The 23,486-nt window shown below is 35.9% G+C and overlaps 2 protein-coding genes across 3 annotated transcripts in view; one reads left to right on the forward strand and one right to left on the reverse strand.

Moving 5' to 3' along the window:
- The window catches only part of LOC129277501 (collagen alpha-1(I) chain-like), a 51,679-nt gene extending 45,888 nt beyond the window's left edge, over positions 1 to 5,791 (forward strand). Inside the window, exons 61-63 of the mRNA XM_064110050.1 lie at positions 387 to 496; positions 1,888 to 2,097; positions 2,931 to 5,791. Of these exons, the coding sequence (XP_063966120.1) occupies positions 387 to 496; positions 1,888 to 2,097; positions 2,931 to 3,086 (476 nt within the window). The 3' untranslated portion in view covers positions 3,087 to 5,791. The remainder of the gene's footprint in view (positions 1 to 386; positions 497 to 1,887; positions 2,098 to 2,930) is intronic.
- Positions 5,792 to 11,320: 5,529 nt separating this feature from the next.
- Positions 11,321 to 22,801, reverse strand: LOC135156911 (uncharacterized). Of its 2 annotated transcripts, XR_010295966.1 has the most exons (13): positions 22,360 to 22,668; positions 21,727 to 21,845; positions 19,640 to 20,283; positions 19,192 to 19,334; positions 18,528 to 18,697; positions 17,598 to 17,731; positions 16,131 to 16,289; positions 15,188 to 15,336; positions 14,586 to 14,769; positions 14,004 to 14,364; positions 13,312 to 13,362; positions 12,647 to 12,781; positions 11,380 to 12,434 (listed from the first exon to the last, which is right to left on the reverse strand). XR_010295966.1 is itself a non-coding variant. In XM_064110775.1 (12 exons), exons 2-12 carry the CDS (start codon positions 21,807 to 21,809, stop codon positions 12,772 to 12,774), a joined length of 2,088 nt encoding a protein of 695 aa, XP_063966845.1. In that variant the 5' UTR covers positions 21,810 to 21,845; positions 22,360 to 22,801; the 3' UTR covers positions 11,321 to 12,771. The 2 variants fall into 2 exon arrangements, 1 of the variants encoding a protein (XP_063966845.1); XM_064110775.1 differs by having other exon boundaries at positions 11,321 to 12,781; positions 22,360 to 22,801.
- Positions 22,802 to 23,486: the final 685 nt, after the last annotated feature.

The raw sequence follows: 23,486 nt of genomic DNA on the forward strand, positions 1-23,486 counted from the left end.
TTTGTTTGGATTTGAAGGGGATTGGGGTTATGCATTAAATCACTGGCATACATGTGGGATTGGGGGCCATGGCACCCCCAAAAGTTCCACGACCAAGAAAAGGAAAGAGAAAAGTTAAAAAAGTAAAAGGTAACGGTGAAATATACTATTTTCTAAATTTATTTCTATCTATCGCAAAATTGGGCTGAAAGGGCCATCCGGTTACAATGATTAAGATTGGTTTCCACTTTTCTGGCTGGCAACTGATGCACCTGGCAGACTGCTACCGAAACTTACATTTGTATGATATTATCTAATGTGTTTGAAGTGTCAAATAAGTAATAAATGAATAAATAAATAGTGTTCTTCTCATCAAGTAATACCTCATGATTTGTGTCATTTAACAGGTGAATATTGGATTGATCCTGATTTGGGTTGCTGTACGGATGCTGTGAAAGTTTATTGTGGACTTGCTGCTGGCGGATACACATGTCTGTTATCACGTGACACAAGTACAGTATGTTGATCAATAATATTCATGTTACTTTGAAACAGCATATTGAGGGGGTGCTGCAAGAAAATATTTGCAATAAATTGCAAATTTCTGTTGTAAATTTACAAGTGATAGATCAGTTTGAATAAAGCAATTCGATTTATACTTGATAGTACAATAAGCAGTCCATCAATCAATTTCAAATTTGCAATTGATTGCAATAATGTATTTTTGGGACCAGATATTGACTTCTTATAACAATAAAAGTAATGATAATAATAATAATAATAATGATAATAATCAGTTCTTGTACAGCACACAACCTTTTGATTATGATGTCTCTATGCACTTCAAAAGACGGGGATTTAGCTTGGCTTTAGCTTGGCAGCCGTAATTACTTACAGCGCTCATGTAGTTCAAGGCATTATTTCCTACAAGGTACCCGTTTACCTCGCATTGGTTGTGTGCTGCACATTGTGGATAAACTTCTTGCTGAAGAAAACTATGCCATTGCTGGGATTTTAACCCGCAGCCCTCTGGGCCACAAAGGTCCACAATCAGTTGAAAATTTCTTGCAACACTCCGTAACTGGCTTGACCACTGAGAGAGTGATAGCAATATGGATATTTTATTGGAATTTGACTTGTGTTGTCAATCACAAACCTTGGCCCTGTTACATAATGCTTTGTGATTGATCATGGGGCAGACTTCTACATTAAATTGCATTGATTATTGTGCAGGATCAGCAAGATCAGCCCCAAAGTCAATCACTAAGCTTTATCTTACGGGACCCAGGCTAGAGGATATGTGACCCTGTCTTAATGGAGAAACTTAAATCTGGGGCCCGATTCATAAAGGACTTGCAACTGTTGTAACTTTGCCATAATGGCAACTACCATGGTAACAGGGGTCAGCAGCTAATCAGAATCGATGTTTCCATGGTAGTTGCCATAATGGCAAAGTTAAAACAGTTGCAGGTCCTTTATGAAACGGGGCCCCAGGGGTCCGTAACATACAGTTTAGCGATTGATCGTGGAGCTGACTTCAATATTTAATTGCATTTTTTTTTACCAGTCAACAAAATCAGCCCCATAATCAATTGCTAATCTTACGCATTACATCACCTTCAAAAGATTATACAAATATCATGCAGAACTCAGCCTTCCCTCCTTGTCTGCCTAGAGGTATTTTTAATATACTTTTCTTTATAAATATACATGTATATGATTTCCATGTGTTATGAAGTATGTTCTGTTATAAAGTTCTATATTAGATTCGTTAAATATTTAGGTAAGATGTTATGTGTAACTAAAGCCTACTTTTGCAGTAATTCTAGACTAATTACTTGGATCTAAAGAATTTAATGACCCTCTGCACTTTTGATAAAGATTTAATTGTGATTTCTCCTTATACAGTTGGATTATGACATCAGCAAGCCTCAACTCAACTTCCTACATCTCCTGAGTTCTACAGCATTCCAGGAAATTACCATACATTGCAGGAACGTACCGGTCTGGAGAAATCGAAGGGGCACTTACGAGAACGCTTTGACTTTCCGTGGTTGGAATGGAGCTTATTTTTCATACGATGGCCAAAGACCAGAGATTCTGGAAGACAATTGTCAGGTGAGTTTGTGAAATATTGTTATCTTTAATTTCATTCAGTTTGTTTCATTGCTGGCAATATGCATACAACAATAACATTGTTCTAAGATTATTTTTTTAGGCCAAAAACTGATGACTTTAACAAGTTCAACAAGGATTGGTTGAAATTGAAAAATCCTAGGATTAAAAAAAGATGACATTAGACTTCTTTAAATCACTAAATCTACCTAGAAATACAGGTCTAAGCTCTCGTAAAATTTGTCTTAAGACTTGATTAGTTATAATTCTCACACTATTTCACCCCCATCGAGCACTCTCACTTTTTCCACCTCACTCTCTCTTTCTCACTCTTTTTCCTTTATCTTTCCTCATCTCTCTTGATTCCTGCAATGATATTTTAAATATGAATTCATTATTTACAATCTTAGAATGTTTCTTTTGTACTCTGTATATTCCATATTATTACCAAAATTAAGCTTTATTTTTATTTCTTTCAATTTTCATTTCATTTATTTTTTCAATTATTGTTTTTACATATTTATTTTATTCATTTTTCCAATGCATCGTTTAACATGTCTTTTCCACTAAGCCATTGCAGGAGTCTTAGGCACTACCACCTGATAATTAAATTGGTTAATTGTTAGAGCTCTAAGAAAATTACTTTCAAAAGTCTGACAACTTTTTTACATCCTTAAAATGTTTTAATGATCTGAATACTTTCCAAACTTTAATGGTCAAAGAATGTTGATTACGTTTCTATTTTTATTACAAAAAATATTCTACAAACATCCTGCTACAGCATTCAAAATATTACAAATTAATAAGTTGTTACTTTTTATCACTTTGAATTTCAGCGTGAAGATTCAAAATGGCGGACCACTCGTTTTGTATTTCGTGTACATAACGTCCATAAGTTACCCATTGTTGACATCATTACTGACCCAGATGTTCACAGGATATCGGAAAATCATGGTTTTAAGATAGAAATCGGACACACATGTTTTGACTGAATATGATTATGTAGAAACGATTGTTTTCCACTTTTTTCTAGAAAATTGTAATATTTACATTTTTCGGAGAAAAAAAAGTAAAACAAAATGTTTGCATATTTCTCAAACTACTTAAGATATGGGAACTTGTTGGTGTTCACGTGGGTGAGGTTTACCTTTTATCACGTGATATATATCTTTCAGTATTTTAAGATCATTAGACAAGCTGGAAAAAATTGTGGTATTATAAGGAATGGTGAAATGGATATGGCATGAAAATTGATGCTTTTTAACATTCCAATTAGAAAGGATATATGGTCATGCCTTGAACAAAATCTTTAATGTTTCTTTATTTTCTAGTGGCATGTTTGGATTCCTAAGCCCTTTTTATGGTGTGTCATTATTTCAGTTGCAGTTTTGTGATGATTTTTTAAAAAGAATTAGGGGACTTTGAATATAGTGACATTCATTCTATAGATTTCCTTACTAGCATTAATGTTTTTGTTGCGATAAAAAAAACAAAATATAAAATTCAATGGTCAATTTTCAGAATTTCCTTATCTTATGCTGTGTAGGCCTATTTCTAGTCTTTGAGGTAAATTTTCTTAAATTATTTCAAGTTTGAAATCAATCGTAAGTTACAGTGGCATGTTTTCTCATGCCAAGTATGTGTTTCCTAGGGATTTTGTATTCAATTTATGAAATCCTTTTTATCTGTTGTAAAATAAAAATTTCTTGGTGCTATTTCATCATGTCAAATTGTACAATATGATGTCGAATTGGTGCTCTTGTTTGAGAAGTGATGTGTAATTGTGATTGTGGTGCTATATATATTTTCGTAAATGTCACATGGTGTTTTAATAGTTGTTTTAGTCTTGTGCTGATGATCAGGCCATCACTGCGTAAAGTATTTTTTTCTACGCTTGTTGAATGCACTGCTGTATAGGAAAACTGTGCTGTGAATATAACTTAGTAGATTTTTGTTTTTTATTATTGAATTATATTCTGCCAGAGACTTTAGATCTAGAATTGACCATGATCAAATAGATTGTATCACATTGACGATGGCTGGCATTTCTACGCAATGTACTTTATAAAGCACAGTTGGTCTATAGAAATCTCCCCCCAAAAGCTTGCATTTTGTACATTTTGAAATTATGAAAGTTGTATTTATGTCTCTGTTTCTATTTTGAGCACAAAAGATGAAGATTCGTTCGCAAAGCAAATTGAAGGCGTAATTACAATGTAGTAAAATCCAAACTCATTTATTTTATCAAAATAAGAGCTGCTTTTTTAGTAATCAATTTTGAACTTTAAATTTGTAAATTGGTAGATATATCTTGGCTTTAGCTATCTGATGGTTTATTGTATTATTGACACAGGGTACGTGCTGAAACAGTTGTACATGTATCTATTTAGTGTGCTTATTAGGTACTTATTGCTATTTTAGGTGAATAATAAATATGCGCATATCTTAGAGTATTAAGCCATAGAATGATGCTAGGTAGATTCACACCGTAGGTATAGAGTCATGTAGCTTTTTGGACTTTTTATATGATGTACAGATTTTAATATCTTTTCTGATTTTTTGTTGTTGTTTTTGTAAAGGCAGTTGTTGTACTATTCATTGTAAGTGAAGAGTTTGGGTATACATTCTTTTTAACTTTGTACGTATCAGTTGTAAATGTTCTAAATTATGCAAGAAAAACGTGGTAAAACTTTATTTTCCTCAATGTGTATATTTCAACGAAGTTGATGTAATTGAAAAAACGCCTATAAGATCCCTCTTCGCTTTGTTAATTTATCTTCATATGTGATATACAGTTAACATATATATCATGCCACACGGACCCGTGTCTTAAAGGTATGAAACATATATAAATAAGCCTGATTTTTTTTAAAGGTTACTTCTAAAAGAATTCAAAGGCCTGATCAAATAAATAGATGACCTTTCGAGTTTGAAGAAATGAAAGGTATGGGTGGTAATTTTGTTAACTGTGTGCCGGGTGTAGAATTAAGTCATAATGTAATTAAAGTGGACCTGAACAATTCAAATTGATTGAAAAGAGTATATGACCATTTTGTTGTGGGGATATCTTTAAAGCTAGTTTGGAAAAGAATTTCTCTACCTCATTAAAATGACAGAAAATTGCTGCATATATACTATACATACCAATTCTGTTTATATTTAGAATTGTGTTATCCTTTTAGATCCCTAATCTTGTGTAAAATATTTTATGATTACTAATCTTTTCTTGGAAATTTTAAATTTACTTTTTTTCTGATGACATTTTCTGTAGAGCTTTATGTCATCTGAAAGCTCCTTTTTAGGGAGCATTTTTTGTGTTAAATGATTATAAAATTTCATTGTAGATATACGTCCATGGAAAATAACAAAACTGTCTCTTCTCCAACATAAATTTATTTTTGCGAAACATAATTTGTGGTTCAATATGTTGCAGGGGGCAGGCATGTGCAAAAACATCTTTTTTTCTAAAACTAACATTTATCTGAAATGACTCCACATGGGAATAATATATGAAAGAACGATTCATGCATCTATTCTAACATTGAGATCATCTGAAGTAGCTGAAAGAGGGGTTTTCTTCTGGTAGAGTATGTCTTCATTAGGTCGGTTTGGGAAGGAGGATAGTGTTTGTATTACAATGTGTCATGTTCCGGTTTTATTTGTTGATGAATAGAACAAATTAAGTGATTCTCAGAAACAGATTTGTGTTTGTGTTTTGATTTATTGTTGTATTTAATTGAGAGGACAAAAGTAATTTTCTTGAACGTATTGTACATTTAAAGACATCTCTCGTTCTTTTATAATAATTATCAAAATGTAAAACCCATTTACATAAAACAGAGAGGCTTAAGAAACCCAGGGTAGCATCAGGGTGTCTTCTTAGGGAGGGGTAAGTGAAGGACGGAAAAAATGTTGGGGAAAGGGTGATAAAAATTCAAATCGCATGTACCGCAAAATCATTTTTGTCTCGCCTGCATAGCAGAGCGAGACTATAGGCGCCGCTTTTCCGACGACGGCGATGGTGGCGACGGCGGCGTCGTCAACATCGAAATCTTAACCAAGGTTAAGTTTTTGAAATGTCATCATAACTTAAAAAGTATATAGACCTAGTTCATGAAACTTGGACATAAGGATCATGAAGTATTATTGAACATCCTGCCTGAGTTTCAGGTCACATGACCAAAGTCAAAGGTCATTTAGGGATCAATGAACTTAGACCATGTTAGGAGAATCAATATCGAAATCTTAACCAAGGTTAAGTTTTTGAAATGTTGTCATAACTTCAAAAGATATGGACCTAGTTCATAAAACTTAGACATAAGGGTAATAGTGTATCCTTGAATACCCTGTGTGTGTTTCAGGAACATGGCCAAGGTCAAAGGTCATTTAAAGGTCAATGTACTCTGTCTGTGTTGGGAGTATGTGTGGAATTGGCATCATAACTTAGGAAGTTTATGGTACTTGCTCATGAAACATCGACATAAGGATAATCAAGTATGAATGATAGTTTTGCACAATCCTTAGGTCACATGATCATGGTCAAAGGTCATTTTGGGTCAATGGACATAATATTTTAATATCTTATTAATGTTTCTTCTGTGAATAATTATTCATTAGCTGTTTTTCAAAGGAAGCAATGCTGCTATATCGAATTGCGTAATGCAGGCGAGACTGCCAGAGGCGTTCCACTTGTTTTAAGATTGAAAATCGTATTTTAGAGGTACAGCTTGGATAGCATGATGCTCATGAATACCTACTATCTACTAATTACTACATATTATAACAAGTGGAACGCCTCTGGCAGTCTCGCTTGCAGTGCACGCAATCAATATAGCAGTAGCGCTGAGTTTGGAAATAACTATGGAAAACTTCTAAACCAAAAAACACTATTCATTTGAAAACAAATTATTCTGATGGCAATTCAACAGATACCCCCAACATGGCCAAAGTTTATTGACCCTAAATGATCTTTGACCATGGTCATGTAACTTGAAACTCGGGCAGGATGTTCAGTGATAGACCATTTATGTCCAAGTTACATGAACTAGATCCACATACTTTTTAAGTTATGACATTTTTCAAACCTATCCTTGGTTAGGATTTCAGCGTTGACGACGTCGCCGCCGTCGGAAAAGCGGCGCCAATAATCTCTTTTTGATATGCAGGCGAGACAAAAAATCGGGTTGCAACTGGGGAGGAAACGGTTTCAACGGGTGAAATTTCACCCCTGCCCCCCCCCCCCCTTGATTTTCGTGCAGGCACCGATGATACCTTATGTTGAAATATGCCAACGATTCAATTTATTTTTTTCAAAGTAGCTTTTTTTTTGCGCCTACTTATCGGATTCACTTTATTATAACAAATGCACAACTAGCTTAGGTACACTAACATAATATTATACCCCATTTACACATACAAGTGCAGGCGGCAAGAGTCCGGCCTCACGCCGCCTTGAAGCCGTCTCGATTTCGGTCCACTAGCTCTGGAGGTGGTTTGAGGTCGCATTCGAGGCGGCGTGAAGGCGCCTTCTCGTATGTGTAAACACAAAGCAGACTGAGGTCGGCTTTCGGGAGTCATTATTGGCTTGCGCAATAGGATGCGTCATCGATTTAGCTATGTGGTGTAAACACACTTTCGTATATTTTTTTGGAGGCGGCGCACCGCTGCTGCGTGACGCCGTCGTAAGGCCTACTCGATGAAACCGGCCAATGTGCAAATGGGGTCAAAGAGGACACATGGAAATTTAACTACCGCATACTTCCATAGCCAGTCCCTACCCGCGAATGACATCTATAACGCTTTAGACATGAACATATTAATAGTGAATCATTTACATTCAGAGCTCAAATTGAAAAGTGAAGTGTGTGAGAGTGAAAGTGAGAGGGAAATAAAGAGGGGGAGGAGAAGAAAAAAGACAATACATGTGTGGATAGAAAGCAAATGAGGTTCCTCAAATTAGGCCGGTAGGCAAGAAGCATTAAAAAACTCAAGAAAAATATATATTTGTATTGAATGAAAAACATTCACACATGAATGAAATAAGTAACGACCGGAGTCTAATTGGAATGAATTTGATAATTATTTGACAATATTGATATTATTTATTCAGTGTATGTGTATTCTGACTCTAATACACACTTGAACTCGTACTCAGTCTCTACTAAAAATGGGCCATGAGTGAATAACGTGATAAGGTGACAGAATGAGAGGAGGCTTGATGAAGAATTAAATGTGTGTATGAACACAATAATTTAGTAATAAATTGTCATCGTCATCGTTTCTCTGAGTACGTAAGTTAAAGATCTCGTTATTGAATCAAATACCAGCTGGAGTAAGGTTGTTTTTTGTTAAAGAAAAAATGTGTTGATTGCATAATCACAAACCAATGCTTGTTAGGAATGTCCCGTCCAACGTTTAGGTTGTAAATAAACATAGCAAAGATGTGTGGATGTCTATGAAGTCCACAAGAGATACATCATGGTTTTGACAACATGGGACAAAATCTGAAGTAGATCAAGTGGGCGAAAAACCAATATGAAAAAAAAAATCACCTAAATGACATTCTAGTTCAAATGACTTCCTTGAGTGTTTCAGTTATAAGAAGAAACAATTTTACATAACAAACATAATCCAATATAATATCCAAGATTTTGAATTTACAGAGCAGATCAAAGTTAAACAAAGTAATCTAGGTCCAATCTAATCATTTAGTTCAATTGTTATGCATATTTCTTTTTTACAAGTGCTAATCATATTGTGTTCAACTTTAATTTTATTTTCATTCTTACATCATTCTGATTCCTTTATTTTTCTCATTGTATTTTTTTAAATCAACTTAATATTGGTTCGGTATTGGTTTCCATGTAAGGAGGAAGCAAATAAGATTAAGTGCTTCACAAATCAAAATACCTTACATATTTCCCAATGCGATAATTGGTACATTTGGCAAACTTGTTAAAGAGAATTATTCCGACGACACGATCCTTTCATCTTCAAGAAAACATTTTTAGATGCGATACGAAAAGGTTTATTAGCTATAGACAGAATGAAAGGATTCCAAATTGAATTACATAAGAGGAGAATCAAAACTACTTCTTGAAACCAATCAAATTGATTCGAGATTCTACCAATGCCAGAGATATAAATCATGAAGGGCACCCATATGATGCAGTAAGAAATGGTTAATACACCAACAGTCCTAAGGCCTTTCAGTCCAACTACAGCTCTCGCCTGGCCGTTTTGTGGAGGGTTGTTCAATCCGGGTTGCTCTGCACGCTGTTGACAGATGTTGCGACGCATTTGTGCGATCTTTGTTGCCTGTTGCCTAGACTTGTAGAAAATTCCACTGCTGGTCATCAAAATAACACTTAACCCGATCAAGATAGGTGAGATCAAAATCAGAGTCGAAGCTGAATCAGACAGTATGTTTTCTTGCGGTGTAAAATCTTTGCAGACGATGGCTCTTATTTGTGATGGGTTACCCAGGTTATCAACAACAGCGAGAGGCACAGACGTACTCAGCATGCAAATGAACAAGATGCAGTAGAGTCTCTTCTTAGTCACCAGTATCTGATGCCGAAAGGGTCGCATGATCATTATAAAACGATTCACGTTAATCATCACAATGATCATAACTGATGCATACACGATAAAGAGACTCGTATGAAAGGATTTCATACACGCAACCTGGAGGGACAGGGCAATAACAACAGCCATATGGCATACCACACTGATGATATCACCAATAGCAAGTGCCTTGTACAAGAAACTCTCGGTCTCGTGTAGGCTATCCATTGTGCTCAACGTGTAAATGGTGAAACTATTTGTCAGAACGGATACAGCAACAGAAAGAAATGATATACCAATTGATACGGATATGTAGACCAATTTGTCAGGACCATTGCCGTTTCCTTGGAAAGATGTTGGTGTGACATTCACCAGGAACTCTGGAGTAGTTTCTGTTGAAGGTTCGTCATCCATATTGATCAAACTTTGAGTTGTACAAAGAGGAAAAAGTAAACGAAGGTTATAGGGGAAACCAACTTTGATGATTCCTTTTCTCGATCAATATGACATTAACAAAAATTGTCATGCATAATGCCAGTGAAAAAAAGATGGCAGAAAATCCGGTAGTGTAGCCTATCCAAACGACAACTCTGGTATGATAAAACTATTTCTGTATCAGCAAGTCTAACTGCCAGAAATGACACTCGTCTTAGAATTAATAAAATACGAAGAACATCGATTATGATCCTTTGATAACGGGTTAATGTACCATTGGGTAGTGTCATTTGCCTAGTCTATGGTTATTGGACGATGATAATTTCAATTTCCGTTGCTGTGCAATAATTTGCCGGTTACATGGTTGTTAAATCAGACATTCACTCAATGAAAAACCTAACATGTCAATCAATGCTCAGTGGAATGAAATGATTATTGCCAAATTGATCTCGATGGTTTATATAATGAAATTGCTTTCTCATGAATTAGTTTCAAATGTATCAAATGATAATGGATGATGGCCATTATTATCGGGATGATGGCCAATATACGAGCGGTATGATAAAAACCATAATGCGCGCCAAGCCAACTATCACTACCCATGTCATTAGTCCAATAATGATTGAGAGTAGGCCAATCCTATTAACAATTTCAATCCATACGACCGACATTTATTCATTGTTACCATGGTAATATCTGTAATATCGTGTTGTCAAGGCCAATGCGAACCCTAAATGAAACATTTGGAGCGGAGATGGCAATTTTGACAAGATTTGAAATGTGTTTGATGTGGGTATTATCCTCTGACAAGAAGATTCCGTTCAACTGCTATAGATATCAATTTTGAAAAAATAGTTTGTGTATTATGATAGTATGGAAATGACGTAAAAAGACCGACTGAAAGCCCTGAAGCACGACCAGTGGCGTACCTAGGATTTTCCACAGGGGGGGGGGGGCAAATTCGTCCGCCAAAAAATTTGACAAGCAAAAAAAATAAAAATAAAAAATAAAAATAAAGGATCTCGTCCGCCAAAAAAATTGACAAGCCCCCCCCCCAAAAAAAAAGGTCTTCAAGACTCGTCAGGGGGCAGGGATATGTCCGTTCATGGGTTGTGACTCGTCAGGGGGGCAGTCTGCCCCCTCTGCCCCCCCCCCCACGTAGGTACGCTAGTGAGCACGACCACAAGGAGAAGAAATAGTTACAAAAGGCATGAAAGAGAGATATCTGTTGATAGCAATATGATTTCAGATTTGTATGAACATTGAGTATAACCGACGCATTTTGATGATTTTTATGAAGTATATTTTATTTTCCCAAACTTTTAGTTTATACAAATAGAGAGAATATGGACGCTTTGTGACGACATAAACATAACTATCAATGAGTAATCCAGTATATCTTCAAATTTGGTCCTGTAAGTTATACACATGTAACACTACTAAATAAAAATAAAGAAACAACCATGCTGCTTTGAACACTTTTAAGTGACTTAATGTTATATGATAGAGCCCTCAAATTATACTCACTTTATTTACCGAGATAGAGACAGGCGAGTTTCATATCAAATACTACATCACTTAAAATCTTACTGAATGATACTTAAACAAGTACACTACACTCTTACACGAGTCATCTACTTCAATGTCTAAACCAGGCTAAACGTTCCGAATAATACAAATTTGGCAGCGCCATAGTCGCAAAGGATCCATCGCCGCGCGCCGCTTTATTATGTTTAAGCCATCAATCGGTGAAAACAAATGAATTTTGTAATAAACAATGAATATGTTTCATTTAGCGTGTTTAGATCACCAATAGGCCTTCACTCACGCTATCAAAGCCTTTTTGCCTTTAACATGTTTAACACAGATCCTGCAGAATATAGGCCCTGCATGACAAGAACTTGATTGTTCACAATATAATAAATGATATGGACTATGAAGAGGGCTAGTGTACGACTAATAATTGGAGCAAGCGCAAGTCCCAAAGTCTAACGACGGCTAATCAGGCGTTGCAAGAAAGTTGAGTTGCAATTGAACACATATTGTCAACTAAAGAAATTGCATTTAATAAAATCAGTTGAACATGATTTTCCTTGCTTGTGCTTGATTTGGAACATAAGTTTATCGCAACGCCCATTAAGTATCTATGCTAAATGACATGTGGACTCTTCCATATAGCTGTTTAGTAAGTTCAGAACTGTACGTACGACTGTTGATCATTCAATCCTGCGTTTAATGAGATTCTTCGTAAGCGATGAGAATAGTCGTATTAAGCACAATAAACATCGATCTACATCGGACGTACACTACAAAAACGCCGGTGTTAATTTAACATTGGCCTGCATGTGATCTATATCGGAAAAAAACCAGAGAAGTCTTGAACAACACCAGTTAATAATGAAACCGATATTGCTTTTACACTAATTGACGTTGCTTAAATGACGAATTGGTGTTCGCCTTACGCAGAACCGGTGTTGTATCAACGCTTTCCGATATTGATACCGGGCTGATGTTAAATTAACACTGGTGTTTTTGCAGCGTATTATTTAACGATAGCTTTACTTTTCTCAAATTAGTAATATCAAGTACAAGAATGGCGGCGAACTGCTAAGTCCAAGTCTTGAGAACCTTTTTTTTCTAGGGCATGGTGTTTCGACAACGCTCTCCATCATTTACCTAATAAACGCTGTAAAAAGAAATAATACATAATAGACCAATTAATTCTTAAGAACAACATTTCGTTTATAAAACAGGCATTTATTATTTCAAATTGAGAAGATGAAAATAAATAGAATAAAGAACAACGATGGAAAGAACAGAGAAAGGGCAATGAATCAAATGAGAGGATGGATGATATAGAAGAACATAAACATGATCTAGCCAACTTAAACGAGGAGACATAATTTGGATATGAATACAGAGGCTGAAAGCCCGAATCTAGATTTAGCGTCCATAGATAAGGCAAATTGAAAATGGAATAATAATGAAGAAAAATAAATATTAAAAGGACATTCAAATAAACGTTTTAGTCTTTTTAGACATAAAGTACGCCCAACTAGGTGATATGGAACAACCATAAATATTATTCCAAGTTTACTTCTAAAACTTTATGATTGAAGATATTATGTATGTTATATTTAACGTTGAATATTCGAGCGTGGGTGCAATTTATGAAGTACTGAAATGATGGGAAAAAAAGAAAGATTATCGACTTACAAAATATCGACTGGAAAATCCTCTGGAAAATCCGTTTGATTTCCGCTAAACCTACAAAAGAAATGAAATGAAGTAAGCAATATTCATCTAAAAACAGGATAAGTGAAGACGCCCTATTGTCCATTATTCATTCTATTGCATGAAAATGTCACAGATTTGTGATAACTGATGTTTGATTAAATTGTTACCACTGATAAGTATTCAGAGAAAATCACATGATATTGGAAACGAGTTATGTACAGTTATCAACGTTATAAATTTATCTATTTTTTTATCTAAGGATTATTCATTCGTTAACTTAAATTGACTTTTACTCTGACGTTGTAAGTTGTATTTTATCAGTTAATAATCTATGGAGGAATCGTAACATGGTATCTAAAATTCAGTAGACCAAATACAAACATACAGTATTGATTCTCATGTTACATTTTAAAGAAATATTAAGCCAAACTGTCAAAGGTCTGTCAGACATAGCATCAGAATGTAATCTCAAAACTAACATTTTAATTTATATTTAACAGTCTCTCCCCCGATGAAAACAAAAGACATCAATTAATTCTAATAGCAGGATTTAGGTATTGCCGGATATAAAGTCATATTATGTAATGCATTTTGGCTTTAATAGTGTAGAATAGAACAGGATAAACACGTTATCATTCAATACAAATTTCTGACAAAATGTTTTTCCTCACCTGTATGGGATAAGATCATTACTCAGATCAACACTATTAGACTCCAATGTCAGATCGACTTCGATCAAAGGAGAATGAGTTGTAGCCGTGGTGGTCGACACTCGATCAGGGACTGACGTCGTTGATCGCCTGGTCGTTGTTTCCTCAACTGCTCTCGTCGTAGTCGAAGTCTCTTCCTCAAAGAACATCGGCTCCGTGGTCATCATTGACGCCGATGATGTCGGGAGAATGGAATCAGGAGTGACTGCTGGTAGATCTTCAATGTTGGGTCGGTTAATATCTCGGGGTCGGCAAGGACCAGATTTCTTGAACACAAAAATCTCGTTGAGATGGGGAGGTCGGCTGAATGGATGATCATAGACTGTTCGGATGAAAATAGGAAAAATAATAGTAGCAATACTAATACTTCTTTGGTCCATCCATATGTAACTATTTATTTCAAGTCGGTGCTTTTCATTATGCATATACGCCTTTATTTCAATGCAGAAATAAGATAGATTTTTTAAATTCAAATTCGAATATATCAGATGACTCTAAATCCTTATCACAAAAGGGGCAAACAACAAGATAATTCAAACCAACCAGCAACAGCATAACTTCTCTTTTGGAAGCAGTGTTCAAGTCCCCGCTCTCTCAGAAAACCTCGAAGTTCATCTACTTTGCTTTCCACAACCATTTGATTTGGTCGGCCGCTGAACTTTAAGACATACACCTCCTTGTCGGGTACAGTTCTGAGTCTCATATCCCTCCCGTGAAAGCCAGAACACTGCAGACCGAAAAAGACAAAAGATTTTTTTTACATTACCTATCAGAAAATAAATGTACATCACAGTGGAGATAATATCTCAATAATATCACGAATTTAGTAATCGAGAGAAAAAAAACCTATTCCAGTCACATGGTCTATGTGATTACTATAGGATGCTATGCAGGGAAAACTTACACATCTTCACTTGAAAATGTTAGTACTCATCCAAATGAAAAATGGGAAAGGCAATTCAAGAAAACTTGATCTTGAGCTAACAGCGAATTGGCTTAGTATCCAAACAGGCAGGACCATCCTTTACAAGCTGTGCACTTTGGGGGCAATTACATTGGTGACTAAATTATATATAATATCTACATCTTTCCTCGATAAACAATGACATCCGAAGAACTTTAAATAAGATTGAACCCTTCAATACCTCTGTTGGTTCAGCAGCGGTGATGTTAGGTGGTAGCATGTACGCAGATATAGCGGTCTGTGTACATATGCTAGGTCCAGGGCTGGATGGGGAGACGTGATGGATAAAAGGAGCCCGAGATGCATAATGAATCCCTTCACTGTTTGCGCCTAATGGTTCATAAGAAACGATTAGTATTATTTGGTGTGAAGTGAAAAACAAAAAATAAAATAGGTCTTAATTACTAAATAGATCAATCGAACAATATAACACAGTCTACAGTTGTGCTAATCAATTAGTGAACCTCACCAGAAAATGCACTCTTTCATTCTGAATGTTGAATGGAGACAACAACACTACAATGTTCGGCGATCCCAGAGAAACAAACTTTATTGAATGTAATATTTTATCACCTGACTTCACAATTAAATATCTACAACATGGCAGAACGAGAACACTTGAAACATGTTCATTTTCTGGTGGGGTTCACTAACTTTTTAGCACTACTGTATAACGATGGTACTTTGGGGCTTATTGTTGTGGAATAGCTTAATTTTCAGCGTGGGTTAAAATACATTGGCGAAATATGTGATCATCCCCAACATTACTTACTAAGGAATTGTCTAATGAAGATAATCTCAAATTGGTTAATAAAAAACAATCCTTTCATGATGTTTTATCTGAATATAGCAAAATTATATCATCCCATATGTGTACAGTTTTCTACCATTTTCTTAGCGTATAAGAATAAGTTGCAAACAATATGATTCATATTTACAGGATTGTGAAAATGGAAATACACGCCACTTCACCAGTTTGAAATGCGAGCAAACATTGACAGAAATATCCATTAAAATAATATTTTCTTAAATACCTGAATGTGCACACAGTATGGTTAATTGCAAACTGCAAATTCCCATTAAATATAGAATGCGAGTTCGAACTACAACTTGTAAACTTTTACCTGCTAGATATTTGTTCAAAGCACAGTGATTAATGAAGGCGGGAATGGTGAACGTACAGGCGGGAGCCGCTCTTGTAATGTGCGTTCCACCCTTAATACGACGAAGTTCTATATCATCACGAAGCTGTTCAAGATGTTCATAAGTAGGACATCGGGATTCTGGTATACAGAGAGAGTAGAAGGAAGAAGAAAAGAAGTACATAAAAGGAGCTTTATAATCACCACACCAAGTTGTTCCTATATAAGCAGTACAACGGAAATCCAGATGAGATATGAAGTGAGAGAATGGAAGGAGGAATAAAAGAAGATAAATCAAATAAGTCCTATATCATCACGGAGCTGTTCAAGATGTTCATAAAGTAGGACATTGAGAATTCAGGGAATATGAAGTGAGAGAGAGTGAAAGGAGGAGGAAGAAATTATGATAAATGAAAGAAGTTCTATACCATCTCGGAGCTGTTCAAGATGTTCATAAGTAGGACATCAGGAATCTAGGTGAGATATGAAGTGATAGAGATTGATAGGAGGAAGAATAGAAGATACAAAGATAAGATAAGTTCAATATCATCACGGAGCTCTTCAAGATGTTCTTAAGTAGGACATCTGGAATCTATGAGAAATATGAAGTGAGTGAGAGAGAGAGAGAGAGAGAGAGAGAGAGAGAGAGAGAGTGGTAGGAGGAAGGAATTGTATAAAAGAAAATGAAGAATGAGATGAGGAATATAAAGAAAGGAATTGTGAACAAATATATGATGAAGAGAATGTTGCGAACGAGGAGAGAGAGAGAAATAGAGGGGGTAGAGAATGAAAAGATGCAGGGAGAAGGGGTAGAGAAAGATTGAAGTGAAGAAATAAAATGATGGGGAAAACAAATGAGGGTATATAATCAAAGAGGAATGGGTGAAAAGTAAAAAATGAAGAGGGGAGAGTGAATCAGATAAAGATAAAAGTAGAAATGTGAATGAATAAATAGATACATAGATAGATAGATTGATCAATAGATAGATATATAGATAGATAGATCAGTAGTATAGATAGATAGACAAAAGTAGTGAGATATAAACAGAAAGGGAGCAATAAAGTTCATTACATTTTAATTTGGAATGCCCTTGACCTTTGTTATATCATTATATGACAGAAATCAAAATAAGGACACGGTTACAGATGTAACTAGCATCAGTCAATTGATCTTTATAAGACAGTCAGTCTCAATGTAGTGAACGTTTGTGAAGTCCAGCTTTTAACAATTTCATGTTACTAATCTTTACTCAGATTTGATTCAATTGCCAGTCTCTATACAGTCATGTTATATCGTACATGTACATTTATCTTTGTGAGGTCCCCTTTTTCGGTTTATGGAAGGCCTCATTTGGGGTCTTATTGCAAAAGTAGTCTGATATAAATTGGTTTTGAATTGTGGATAAGTGACTGAATGAAATCAAATGAATTAAAATAAATAGGTCATACCTCCACATTGTTTGATTCCATTCTGGTGGTTTACTACTTCTTGTCGAGCGCAGGCAAGATTTTCTCCCGGAGCTGCGGGGATGAGGATCTCACCAGGATGGGGTCGTGAAGAAGGGGATCTGATTTCAGCCCATCTTCATAAAGTAAATTAAAAAATTGATTATTAATTAATAATCGGCAAACTCGAGTGCCCATCAATGTCCGATCAATCGTTTCAGATTTAAAATGCAACTTGGTAACCAAATGAATAGCGTCCAACTATTCGGTAAAATTTGGTTCAACAACCCTTCTCTGAAGCAATTATTGCGAATATTTCAAAACTCATCCAGTGGCTTCGTTTGGGAAAAATTTGTTCTGCGTTTAAAAAAAATCTTTCTTCATTTTTGTATATGATATTTTGTTTTTTCCAAGTATAACATCTCAATATTTTGTGTAGTGAGTCAACGATTTGAGTCTTTTCAATTGTTTTGCCATGTTTGCACATCTCATCCGGCCAAGCATAAAACGGGATGTATTTTGTTATCTTACACCGTGTTTCATTGATATTATCATTCCTTCATTTTTTTGCTCTTTATCTTGATTAATACGTACGATTGTAAGAGATTCATCAATTATCTTTTGGGGAATTTCATAATAATGAAAAAAAATAATAACTTCTTAATATTACTGACATAATGAGGGAATCAACAAATTATGAACCTGAAATATCCACTGAGAATTAATGATGCAATAGATTAGGGGGGGTTTCTATTTAGTGTAGTGAGCAAAATGGACATTTTATTTAATGTGCTGATTATATGCTGCATTGCGGCTTATAAGATTTGACGGTTTTGTAATGATAAAATATCATAATCAAATGAAGCATTAATTTCGCTGCGAAGTGAGTAAAAAATAACTCCAATGAAAGATAATTAAAGTTTTACCACTTACGTTTCATAGAATGCAGAATGGTATATCCCATGTTGGAATGATTCCCCGGCCAAGTCAAGGGAGTCCTTCGAATCGAAATATTCATCGTAAATTGCGAGAGTACCAGGCCGACGATGAAGGCGGAAATGTGTCGCAAAATACACCTGTCGTGGCTCTGAGGTGATGCGTAGCTTGATGATGAGATGGAAAGAAATTATGAAAATTAAATTTAAACTGAATTCTTAACAAGCCGAAGTTGCTCCTTGACACAAGATTAAACACATCAATTCGCTTGAGCGGGTTGATTCCGACAAAGTAGATCAAGAAATCATGATAAATTGAACACAATCATAATTATTATATCACCAATACACCACACAGAAATAATGAATAACAATATCTTTCATCATACGAAGTTACCGAAAAGGAAACTGTTTACTTTCGGAGCATAATGAGGGCCCAAATTAGGGTGTAAAATAATGAAGATAATAATATCCTAGTAATTGAAGAAGGGGGAAATTAGACGTCAATGGCATTTATCGGACAGCATGTGATTTTCAATAAAACAAGAATATATATATATATATATATATATATATATATATATATATATATATACATACATACAAATTATATATACATACATACATATATATATATATATATGTATGTATATAAACCATACCATAGGATCTGTCGGTGTTGGCGCCCTACTTGGTACCAGAGCAGACAGGGTGAATTCTTCCAGAGTGTCCTCAGTGTTACTGATGGTTCCGTTCGCACCTTCAACGGTCATCCTCAAAGGCCGGGACATCAAGATTACACGCCCTACATAATAAAATAGACATGTGATCAGGAAAAGTATGTTTAATACCAAAAGCTTAGAAGAGGGGAATAGCTATCCACCGTCCCAAAAATGAAAAATGAAAAAGATACGATACGATGTACTGATAACCAGAATATCATTATTGTTATTATTATTATTATTACTATCATTTATTACTATTATTATTATTATTATCATCATCATCATCGTCATTATTATTATCACTGAATTCCCTAAACATGATGTAAACTAGCTTCAGAACTATTGATGTTTATGATGTTTAAAAGTAACTGCAGTGATAACTTACCTTGATCATTAGCACCATTGAAATAACCTTTAATACGCCGAAGAACATCTAGACTTGTACCATTCACAAAGGTTGCACTGACCCACGTTGTTGGCTCGTAGCGGCGTGCAGAATAGTGGCGCCCACGGCAAAGAGTGTTGAACCGAGGACCTAATCCACCAGACCGATCACGTGACCCCAAAATAGATTGGCGAGGATTGTTCTGATCTCCCACCGGTCCAGGTCGAGGTCTTGGTCTATCGTTTGGACCCATCTCAGATTGGTCGAACCATCCCATTGTTAATGTCCAATGGGGATGGTTAGAAGTAAAAGCTCTAAATTTTCTCTTGCTGAGCTCACGAAACCATTTAGAGACCCGTCCTGAGACAGGTCTCATTTCATTACGGATATCCGGGACGCGTAAATCAGGTGTGTCCGGCATTCGAATTTCCGGTAATTGGATGTCCGGAATTTGTATGTGGACGGGGTTAGGTATTCGAATCTCTGGAATATCAACTTTAGTGATCTTGATCTTCCGGTCTCTCACCTCAGGCTTGATAGGTAGCCGGATTTGAAGAGGGGGTATCTTAACATGTGGTACTCGAATGGGTGGCACATGGATTCTCTTGGGGATCTTCGGTCTCCAGAAACCGTGTCTCTTATTGCTGCAAAGCAGTGACATGAAAAAAAAATCTTAGACGTGTATTCAATTGCTTTAATAACATGGTTATAAAAATTACACGAAATAGGTCACTTTCTCTTAAGGTAAATTGCAGTACATATTATAACTTACTGGAATTCATTTCAACCTATCCCTATATTATTCATTTGCTCAATTTATACGATGACTGTTAGACGTGATACATCTAATTAGGCCTACTACTTGGTTACCTTTTATTGTTCCATTTAAAAATCATGTCATAAAAAATGGTGTCTCGATTGGACTGGAAATTTTTATTGGTGGATGAGATATTTCAAGCTGGTTTGCTTCTTTTTTTTTTTTAAGTAATCCTTTTAAGATTTATTCTTCGGGGGAATAATAAGGGAATCATTGTCGTACTTATCGCCATGTGCGTCTTTGGACGATGAGTGTGCTCTACATTACGTGTTAAAGTTTTTTATAGTTTTAACGGGATGCTCATGAATAATTCATATATTCATGCCTTCACCAGAATCCAAAAGGCCTCGCGACTAAAGTCGCGCTCACTCCGGTATCGCCAATTCTCTTCGTCTGCCGCTATAGTCTCGTCTCAGCCACTGCTTGACGAGGAATAGAGCCAAGTCGCGAGGCCTTGTCAAAAGGCTATGTCTAAACCGGAGAGGGGCGGTGGGGGAGGGTGCTTCTCTTTAATCAGAGAGGATATAAGGATATTTACATTCCCTATCTGTGACGTAATCAGGCAAAGACTTCGAGGGGCTTAGTTTTATAAGGTGCATTGCTTCGATCTTTGTGAGCGAGTCGATAATCCACAATTCGATTACAGTGACTTGCATTAATGATTAATTTTGTAATAAATCTGGCGTTACATGGTCCTTTGAATGTAAATTATTATTCTGAAAATAAATTATATTGATTTAAAAGTATAATAGGCCTACCTATATGTTACCATTTTACATTTATTTCATTTTTATTTGAGAGAGAGACAGCACCTTCGGAAACCCCAACCAGCATGGTCTGTATTCAAAATGTAATTGTTAGGGGGGCTATCCCAATTTCAATTTCTCTGCCTCAGAAATTATTTGTTCCATGAATCCCCAGACAATGACAAAGATTTTAATAAATAAATATATAAAAATACATTGATGTTATATGTCAACCCCATCAGATTAGTTATTCAAACACGCTTATATGAGAAAAACATTATGAATTGTCATCAATATATTAAGATAAATCAGAATATTTGACAAATATAATTGTATATCTATGGATTTTGTACTCTTCTGTTGGAAATTAGAAAAAAATGAGAAAATAAAATGTGAAACTGAACTAGGACAGACTCTATAGCATGTAATTTAACAGAATTCAGACATGTTCCGTTTCTTTTATTTATATCAAACCATCTTGTTTTGACTAGAGTAGTAATAATAATAAAATAATTTTGTCATACCGGGTTTGATAGCGTTGTTTGATAGCTTCAGTCATCCCATTCAGAGCCACTACCAGGAGTACAAGGGCAAGAACCCGTACCATCTTGGAAGGTTCTTGCTACCACGCTCTTCAGCAATACTGCAAAATGATATCACAAATGTACCAAAGATATGTTTTGTATATATCTACAATGTTTACTTTACCACAAGCATGACTAGTTAATGCAGTGTCATAATTAAGCCCCGAAAATGAGGGCTCAGACATTGCGTATGGGGCAAAATTTATAGAAAGCTGGGAGTAAGAGAAGCGAGCGAACAATTTAAAAAAAATAAAACAAACATCTAGTTTTGGAGATAGATGTTGACATAATATTCGGGAAATATATGTCATCTTTTCCCTTTCTCTTTCTTTCGTTTTTCTGCTTTTTTCCTCAGTCGTGAAATTTTGAAGGTCAATGGCCCAAGTACCCCCCACTGTACGCCATGTGAGTTATACGGCATGATGAATAATGTCATGCTTCAAATGTCACTTGCATAGAATGTGCACTTTAGTATAAACAACTAAGCATCATTTATGATCAACTACTGCCATGACATTTAAAGTATTGCAGTTTTAAAGTTAAGTTTATGCTTGATCAATTAAATGCACTTACCTCTACGTTAGGTTCCAGAATAACGCGGTACCTCTTACTGGACAGCGCGTCTTTTGTCCACATGTCTGAGTGTTTGAACCACAGGCAGGATCGCACCAAAACTGAAATAATCTCTCCAAGAATTGATCAGACCATAATCATTTCGATTAAAAATCCCTTAACTTCCCCGAAACTTGCAACTCCTTGAGTCCAGATATATTCTGACATCCGGCAGTGCAGGGTTATGCCAGTGATCATGACAAAAACATATCCGTGAAAAGGAAACGCTCATAGAACAATAGATTTCACGAGGTACCAACTCCAGGTTTTTTTTTTTATATATCAAAGGGATGATCTTCAACCAGGGGCGGCACCAAAGAAGTGGGGCATGGGGGATTTGATGTCGTTAGTTGCCTCAAGACATTTCGAAAACTGAGAAAATAAATATATAGCAAATAGTGTCATACGCATCATATTCAAGCTGCTCTAAAACATTTCTTTCTTTAAAACTTCATCGCTTTTAAATTTGCATGATAACCATTAGTTGTAATAACTTTGCGCTCGAGTTTGTGTCCAACTCGATTTTTTTTTTTTTTTTTTTTTTGGTCGTCTGCCCCTGTGCACAACGAATCTTCGTTTGCCCTCGTATTGCCCCCCCCCCCTCATCCCAGTGCTGACATTGTCGCCAACCCTTCATTGTTATACACAAACATAACTAGTTTACGCTCAAACATAATTCCCGACAAGCACAAACAAGTGGGAGCCTGGAATTAATACATATAACCTGTATAAATAAAAAGAAAACCTGCGTTATGCCCTACCCTAGCGAGGGAGATATCCGATAATCGGAATGTGCTCAAATTTATGCTCCTTTCTTCACGAAATTTTCCTGCAAAGTTATTAAAATTCAATAGAAGAGCACACATTTCCCGTCAAAATTGCTCGGGATTAGATTGAGCGACTTTTGCGACACATCCCAGGGGCCGCGGAAGCGGGGGGGGGGGGGGTGGCTTCAGGCCCCCCCCCCCCCACTTTTTTTCCAAAACCGTTTACAAAAACGTAAAAATGACCATATTATTGTGATTTTATTTCGTGGTCAGCCCCCCACTTTGAAAACCGTTCCGCGGCCCCTGCATGACTGCATCCCA

The sequence above is a fragment of the Lytechinus pictus genome, chromosome 15 (assembly GCF_037042905.1).
Source record: "Lytechinus pictus isolate F3 Inbred chromosome 15, Lp3.0, whole genome shotgun sequence".
Lineage (NCBI taxonomy): Eukaryota > Metazoa > Echinodermata > Echinoidea > Temnopleuroida > Toxopneustidae > Lytechinus > Lytechinus pictus.

Bases quoted from the DNA above. Each gene is read 5' to 3' on its own strand.
- LOC135156911 (XM_064110775.1), bottom strand. From the start codon at position 21,809: ATGGTACGGGTTCTTGCCCTTGTACTCCTGGTAGTGGCTCTGAATGGG. The intron at 18,698-19,191 runs GTATGGTTTATA...CTCATCATCAAG, and splicing joins CAACACCGACAGATCCTATG to CTACGCATCACCTCAGAGCC. The intron at 16,290-17,597 runs GTATGACCTATT...TCTGTATACCAG, and splicing joins TGGAATCAAACAATGTGGAG to AATCCCGATGTCCTACTTAT.